At 48.7% G+C, this 8,259-nt stretch overlaps 1 protein-coding gene across 1 annotated transcript in view; it reads left to right on the plus strand.

Annotated features, from left to right (window-relative positions):
- The window catches only part of LOC101579825 (chloride intracellular channel protein 1-like), a 4,732-nt gene extending 824 nt beyond the window's left edge, over window positions 1–3,908 (plus strand). The window contains exon 2 of the mRNA XM_023716167.1: window positions 3,752–3,908. Within this exon, the coding sequence (XP_023571935.1) occupies window positions 3,752–3,908 (157 nt within the window). The remainder of the gene's footprint in view (window positions 1–3,751) is intronic.
- The last annotated feature ends 4,351 nt before the right edge of the window (window positions 3,909–8,259 follow it).

Consider the following 8,259-nt stretch of genomic DNA (forward strand, 5'->3'; position numbering starts at 1 on the left):
CACGCTTGTGCCTGGTGGGTGGGCGGGTGCCTGGGGGTGGGGCAGGGTCAAGGGTAAGATTTTTATTGTGGGGTGGGTGGGTAGGACAAGTATTTCAGTAATAAAATGCAGACTCAAACTCGTGTTGTTTCTACACACACACACACACAAAAAAAAAAGCTTTTTAAAAAAGAGCAGTCACCTTTAATTCTATCCTCTTTGACCTAGGTACCACACAGGTATAACAGGGCTATTTTATACGATAAGCAGTCAGTGGATACTTTTGTCTTTTTGAGACAGGGTCTCGCTCGTTACGCGGCTTAGGTTAGCCTTGATTATATACTTTTCTTTCCTTTCCTTTTTTTTAGGCAGAACTGGGGATTGAACTCAGGACCTTGCGCTTGCCAGACAAGGGCTTATTCTACTGAGTTATTTCCCTGGTCCCTGATTATATACTTTGCTACTTTAGGTTTACATCATTTCTAATTCATTTTTTAACTAAAGCATGTTTTTTCTTGGAACTGAACAGCATTCTAAACTTAAATATTTTTGGTGATTTACATTTAACAGTTTGTATCTAAGGGTATTGACATTTTTATAAGAAAAAGCAGTAATTTATGTGGAATGGGATATATTAGTGAATTCCAACAGTATTTTTAAAGTACTATTTTGTTGTTGTTCGGTGCCTATTTAAAACAGTGCCTCTCTTAGAAGGTGCTATTAATAGCTGTTTATATAACGGTGAGGGTTCAGTTAATGTTTCTGTCTTGATTGTGTTGAAATTAAAATGCATTTTGACCACTGGATTAGTCAAAGGCATATGGGTTATTTTATCCTTTACAACAGTCGAACTCAGGACCTTGTGCCTGCCAGGCAAGTGCTTATGCAACTGCGCTATGTTTTCAACTGTAAACTTTGGGAAATACAGACAAGAAGACTGCAGAAAGCGAAAATGAAGAACAGGACCAGATGCTTTTGCACATTGGCCTTGCAAGCAGAGTTATTTTCTGGTTGCTGAGATTTAACAAAGATGAATGAGGATGGGGCCGGGGAGATGGCTCAGTAGAATAAGCACTTCCCTGGCAAGTGCAAGGGCCTGAGTTCAATACCCGGTTCCACCAAAAAAAAAAAATAAATAAAGATGAATGAGGACCGGGAATGACGAAGCCTGCTAGAGAACCCAGCTGAATCCTCCTGTGTGTTGACATGACGCTGTCCCCCAGAACAGGGAAACGGTCGGGTAAGGTGGAGAGATTTCTCCCTAGCCAATGCCAGGCCCATGTGAAGTTATTCTTAATTTGAAAGCTATAGGACACTTCCTGGAGTCCACAAGTAGGTATCTGGGTTTGTCAGAGTTCTCTGGAGAAAGACAGATCATAAAGATCGCGTGAGTTTAGGGCTAACAGTTCAAGAATCAGCAGAGTGGATGAGCAGGCTGAAGCCATGGTAAGAGTCAGTTTTGCAAGTAAGCTCAGGATTCCCTCTGCGGCTGATGGATGAGGCCCCCTCCCGTTATAGAGAGTAATCTGTTTTACTCAGTCTACTGACTTCAATTTCATCTCATTAGAAAGCCAAGATGATACTTCCCAGCATCATCTGGATTAGCGTTTGGCCAAATGTCTGGGTACTGTGGCCTAGCCAAGCTGTCTTAAATTAAGTTTCAAAAGAAATACATGTCAAGATACAGAGTTGCTTGACTAATTCAGTATATAGAAACAATAATTGAGATTTTATCAAATTGTCTTACAAAGGAAAGGAGTGTTGTAGTATGTGGTTTATTTGGGAAAAGAATTGCAGTGTACCAGCCTTCTGCTGGCCCTTATCCTTGGCTGAGGTAATGTTTTCTGCCAGCCTGTTTTTACCCTTTGAGAAGAGTTGTCTCTCCTTCACAAACAGAAAATCTCATGGTGACCCAGACTTGTTACCTCTATTCTACTTGGTTACCCTGGAAATAACATACTTCAAAAACTAGCAGAGAAGTGGTTCTTACTTTGTATGTATTGAGATCCGCACCTTCAGACCATCAGAAAATCGATGGCATTAAGTTTTTTAGACAGTAATAGATTTGGCTCTTGGACAAGCTTCAGTAAGGGAATTGGAAAAAGACATGCTTTATCATCATTCACTGTCTAAGAGAAACAGGCTGGAAGAGAGGCTGTCTCTCCATTTGGACGCTTCCCTGCCTTCCTACCTGCCCGCAGCTTTTGCCCAGCCCGCCTGCCTGCCCTCCTTCCTCTCTGCGAACCACACCCAGTGACCGCTTTTATGTGCTCCGTTCCCAGCCCAGGAATTCAGTGTTGTTTGACACCGGGCTACAGCTAATAAACACACACACAAAAGGCCAAATGCCTGTTTACACAAGAGGTTAACTTCAGTCTTTAAGTTGAAAGCAAGCTAGGTATCTAGCAAGTTTCCCTAAGTTGTGTTCTAGGCAAGCAGAACTGCTATTTATAGTTTACAACACATTGCATAAACTTAAAGCTAGCAAGGGGGCTCCCAGGGCGGTCAGTTAGACAGAGAAGAAAGATAGAACTCTATTTTGCTGTATTCTGAGAAGATTCCTATACTCGCACAGATATTTTTAATATTCAAGCAATCTATGGAGATAGTTGTCTTTTTTTTTTTTTTTTTCCCCAGAACCAGGGATTGAACTGAGGTCCTTGCACTTGCCACGGAAGCGCTTATTCCACTGAGCCATCTCCCCGGCCCCCGAGATAGTTGTCTTTACAGTAAAAAATTCTAAAACTAGAAAGGATACTGAAGATGGGGGTGGAGCTTAGTAGGAGAAAAAGTCTCCGAAAGCAGGCCTAAACAATGGCCGAGAAAAGGATAGAGCTTCGAAAGGGCAGAGTAGGTGACTTGAGATCAGGTTGATCTTTGACCTAGCAGTCTGAAAGCACGCAAAACTGCGGCGAGTCATAATTGCTTCCTCATTTAGATTAGACAATGGGCTCTCTCTTCAAGCTGCTCCGCTCCAAAGAGATTGGAGAAAGGAATTGAAACGTTATACGGGGAAGTGGAGTGCGCGATTCCTCAGCGAGCGAGAGCAGAGCTATGGTAACCCGTAAGCTTGGCCTTCATCCTGTGCCTATTTAGGGAGTGCGGGGCGGCGGGCGGGCGTAGAGTGCAGCCTGCAGCCGCGGGCTTCATTGTTCGGACTCGCAGGGAAGGTCACATGCCCTCTTTGCCGGGGAGGTTTATGGGCGCTCTCTAATTAGCAGCCCAGCACCAGACAGACTGCTGGCCACCTGCCAGGAACGGGGCTTGGTCGCTGCCGCTGATGTAGGAGAAAACAAGGTTATTTAGCATGCGACTGTATTCTTGGCTCAAGTCGTCCCTTTACTCTCAGGCACGTTTTCCTTTTGTTCCAACTTGCATTTGGAATTGAGCGGGTCTGAAAGGAGGGAGACGCGGCTATATATTTAGGGTTGTAAGCAACCCATATGTTGGCCTCAGATACACTTAACTATTCCAAGGCCACGTTAAAAAAAAGAAGAAAAAACAAGGGCAAGGCTGTGCGTTGCTTGTAAACCTAAGCGCTTAAGCACATGCCCACACACAAGCTCAGGAAAGGAAGTTAAATTTGCAAAATCTATAAAATAACGACACTTGCATGGTTGGACACTTAAGAAATCCCAGTGGTAATCGTGATTCGGTCTCTTACTGGTGTGTTTAAAGAGTGCGCGGAATATATTTGGTTTGTCCTGTTCTGGGGGCTCTGCAGGACGTTAAAGTACGCGGATAGAAATGCTTTCTGGCTGATCTAAACCAGATGCGCTATTCCCGTCCGGCTCGCGGGCGCGGCAGCTCTGCGCGCCGCAATACCGCCCCCCTCGGCCGCCGGGCGCGCCGGGTCTCCTCCAGCGACCTCGGCTGCGAAGTCCTCTCAGGTCTGCGTTATTATTTCAAGCACATTCCAAGGAGACTGAGTCACGGGCTTTACCAAGTTCTCCCCGCCCCGATACGCCCGCACCGGGTGGAGCGCAACCCCCACTCCAGAGGTGGGGTCCACAGCGGTCAGAGGCGTCCCAGGTGCGGCCCCAGCTCCCGGCGGGCTGAGGGCGCGGGGCTCGCTCTGGGGAGCCTCCCGCTTTCCGACGCGGGCTGCCCGGCCTCGGGGGGCAGCTGGCTGGGAACTTTCCCGTTTCGCCTGCGTGCGGGGACCCCGAGTCCAAACCCAAACCGGGCCGCCAAGTCGCTCACGAAGAGGCGCTGTCGCCCTCCCAGGGGCTGTTCCAGCGGGGACGCGCACATCTGGCGCCCAGGAGCCACATCTGGAGCGCTCGCCCCTTTGCCCAGATGTTCAGGGGCGGAGAAGGGGAAGAACGGCAGCGCGTGGTCCAGGTGCGGGGGCGGGAGTAGGCCTTGGCGGCTGGAGATCCGGGCGCTGAGGCCTCCAGCCCGCAGCGTGAGACTTCACGAGCCGGGTTCCCAGGAGGTGGCGGTGGGGGGAGGGGCCGGCGGGAGCGCTTCCGTGGAGGGGAGGGCCGCGGGGGAAAGCTACCCGGAGTTCTTAGGGTGAGAGTCGGGGAGGGGACATTAGGCTGAGGAGAGGGGGAGACACGGGGCTCCCCCGATCCTGTTTCCCTGCCGCCTGCGCCCTGCTCAGCACCAGCACGCTGGCGTGCCCTTTTGCAGCGGCCCTGCCCCGCGCCCCTTGGTGCCGAGGTCTCCGTCCCTCTCGCTAAGCTGCAGGGTTGGCCGAGGACTCGGCTGCCAGACAGACCCGCGTCTATGGGGCTGCTATCTGAACGCCTCATTCCCAAGAGTTTGTTTCATCATAGTGAAGGCGCACTACACTTCTGAGTTGCCCTTCATCCACGTTTTCCTCAAAGTTATACCTGGAGGTCATCACACCCGGGAAGTAGCGCCTGTGTTTTGTGACACTAGAAAACCAGCGAAAAAAGAAAAGAAAACCAGCAGGGCGTGATCTAAAAGGAAAAAAGCCACAATCCAGAGATAAATGGCATCAGAAGGTGTGGCTGGGTTCTCAGACACCCCACTTTTGGTCCACCGGCAAATACCCCTTAGAGGCCCAGCTCTCCAAAGATTAGAAGGCTTTCCCAGGACCGGCCAAATAGCTCAGCGAATTAAAGCGCCTGCGAGCAGGTGCTGGGGTGAGACTGCGATTGAGACTGGGCGTGGCACGCACCTGTAATCCCAGCTCTTGGGAGGCTGGGGACAGGTGGATCGCTAGGAGTGCGATCTAGTAGTAAGACCCTGAACACCCTGTAGACCCTACCAAAGAAAAAAGAAAGATAGAAAAGGCTTCCCCAAGAATAAAACAACCAAACAAGAGCCAAGGTATTAAGTGCTCAAACACTGGCTCTTTCACTTTATAACCTGTGGTAGAATATTCACTATCTTGGTTCCTGGTGCTTCACATTCGCAGTTTCTGACGTTTTATCTGAGCCATGGGTAGCTTTGGGATGAGATACCAGCGACAAAGGTGCAAGTTGGGTATTTAATAGGAGGCGTATGGAGCATGCAGTAATTAACATTAATGTGAGCATGATGCTCACCCCCAAAGGAAACTCCGTGAGCACTGGTAGCTCCCAGGTCCAGCACGAGTTTAATTATATCTAAAGAACAATTAAAACAAACCCCCTCATCACACTACCAGTCATAGCCCTAGCAGAACCTTCAGTATCTTTAGAGGATAATGAATGTAACAGTGATGCACAGGTTTTCCTCAGAATGTAGCTATCTGTACATTGACAGGCAGAGAGTAAGCTGTGCTGGGGTTGCACTGGGATCTCACACCTGCCACACATTTATATCCACGAGGGGAACCACCCCACAGTCCTTAGAGCATGGATTTGACTTCTGGGTTTCCCAAGCAGAGCTGCTTCTGAAGATCACCTTTCTTGCAGAAAATTTCACTAGGGTGATGATAATGTTTGTAAAAGACACACATTGAACACACTGCCTTCCTTTCTCTGCCTAGTTCCTTCTCCCTTGGCTAATACAGAAGGATCGGGAACAAGAGGCCTCTGTATTACATGGAAATCTGGGAACTTAGATATGCATTAGATGCACAGAAAGTTACTTCTGGAAAGGTCAGGCTGTTGTGCAGACTGTCGGAACTCACAGGAGTCTTACATTCTTCAGGCTGTGTTTCCCTGTCCTTTAAAGTAGAAGAAGATTTGGACTAGCTCTACCTTCCTGCACTAAAATTCTTTGGTTTCAAAGGTTACTGTGTCCAAGCAGTGTTTTCTGTGTTACAGAGGCCAGCCAGGAAAGGAAGGACTTTGGCTTGGGTTTAAGAAAACAAGGAGTGAGGAGGGAGGGTAAGGGACGCAGACGGCACTAAGGATGAAGCAAGGCAAGGTGCTACAACCAGGAAACGCTGCCCTGGACACTGATGTCATATGTTGCTGCAGATTAATACCAGATACATATGTACTTAGTTTTAGTGATGTGTGGTAGACAGCTGACAGACCCCTGTGAGAAGGCTTTTCCTCCACACACACACACAAAAAAAAGCACAATTTCATTGTGGTCTGCGAGGTGACTTTTCAGCAGAGAAAGGAACTATAACCAATTTTGGCTGCAAGACAGATCTGTGCCCTCCTGCAGGCCTGGTGTCATCAGGAAAGGCTCCCCAGGCAAGAACTACAGCCTTTGTGCCCCGGACTCCAGTCCCATTTTACCTTCTGACCCCACCACTCAACTTTCTCTCCTTTTCCTGAGGACCATTTCCCAAATAGAAGTCCACCTCCATACCCTGGAGTCCTTGTCTTCCTCTCCACATCCCATCTGCCAGCTCTTGCTGTTTACACTCCCAGATGTGGCTATAAATATGTTCCCAGCCCCACCCTTCTTTACTGCTGGCTACTTGAGCCTGAGCCCAAGTCCTGACATTTCTTGCCCAGTCTACTGCAGTTGCTTCTTCGCAGTCCACATCATTGTCTGCAGCTGACAGAGCGGTCCTTTGAACGTGTAAGTGAAACATGCTGGCACTCGGTTCAGAATCCCTTTTTTTTTTTTTTTTTTTTTTCTCCAAATGCCTTCAGGGCAGGTTTGGCTGGCTTGAGTTGTGGGGATTGAACCTCAGCAACCTGAGCCTGACTGCTTGGTTGAAGCAGCCACTTAAAGAACTGAGCTAAGGGGCAGGCCCCCGAGAATCCTCTTGAGCCTCCCAGGTACACTGAGAGTGAGGTCCCTGCTCCTAACCGCAGGCCCGCCCGGGAGTGGGCCCCTGCCTCACTCTGCTGCCTCACCCTCTGCCCCCTTTTCTCTTGCTCATTCCTCTGGTCATGCTGGCCTTCTCACCTTTCCTTAAAAATGTCAGACTCACTCTTGCTGCAGGTTCTTTGTATTTGCTGTTTCCGCTGCGTTTGGCACCCACATCTCCACAGGGCTCCCCGTTTTGCCTCATCAGGTCTCTGCCCAGTGTCACCTCAGAATCATCCCACATAACATAGACGCAGCTCAGCCACAGCCACTGGTTAACCCATTGCTTGCTCTGTTTTCCTTTGTGCCTTTTATTAAATCTCATTTGCATATTCTATGACGTTAGGAACTTGGTCATTCTTGCTTAACAGAGCAATTCCAGCGTAAAACACTACCTGTCCCATAAAAGGCACCCAATGAATCATTGTTGAAAAGACCCAGAGGTGTCTCACCATGTATAGCAGTGGTGACGCAAGTTCTCCTTCAGTTAGGAGGAGCTCAAGAAAATCCTTCATACCCAAGCTCCAAGGCTGATCTTGACTACTGGGCTGGAACCGAACGCTACAGGCATATAAATACACAAATAAAGCACATTTACTCAATGACAGAGAAAGATGGGGGGAGGGAAAGACAGCATGTAATGGCATGGGTGATCTATGCTGTCCCAGTGCATGTCTGCGCCAGATGAGCATGAGGGCAAGATCTGCGTGGGGCTCTGTTCCGCTCCACCAGGGGGCTGGAACCACAGAGCCACCAAATGCATGCAGGGCAGGTGGGAATGACTCTGAATCCTGTGTCCACTGCATTACTGTGTACCCTGGGAGGTTACATTTCCAGTGCCTGTTTCCTCGTCTGTGAGACAAAGGGCTAATGTTAGTGCCTTCTTCTTCTTTTTTTTCTTTTTGCAGAACGAGGGATTGAACTCAGGCCCTTGCACTTGCCAGGGAAGCGTTTGTTCCACTGAGCCATCTCCCCAGCCCCTTGTTAGTGCCTTCTTCATAGGATTGTCCTATAACTTAGAGGAATAGTACATATAAAGTGCCTAGAAGACTACATGGAGTAGATTCACACACACACACACACACACACACACACACACACACA

The sequence above is a fragment of the Octodon degus genome, unplaced genomic scaffold (genome assembly GCF_000260255.1).
Source record: "Octodon degus isolate 3935 unplaced genomic scaffold, OctDeg1.0 scaffold00046, whole genome shotgun sequence".
In the NCBI taxonomy this organism is placed as follows: domain Eukaryota; kingdom Metazoa; phylum Chordata; class Mammalia; order Rodentia; family Octodontidae; genus Octodon; species Octodon degus.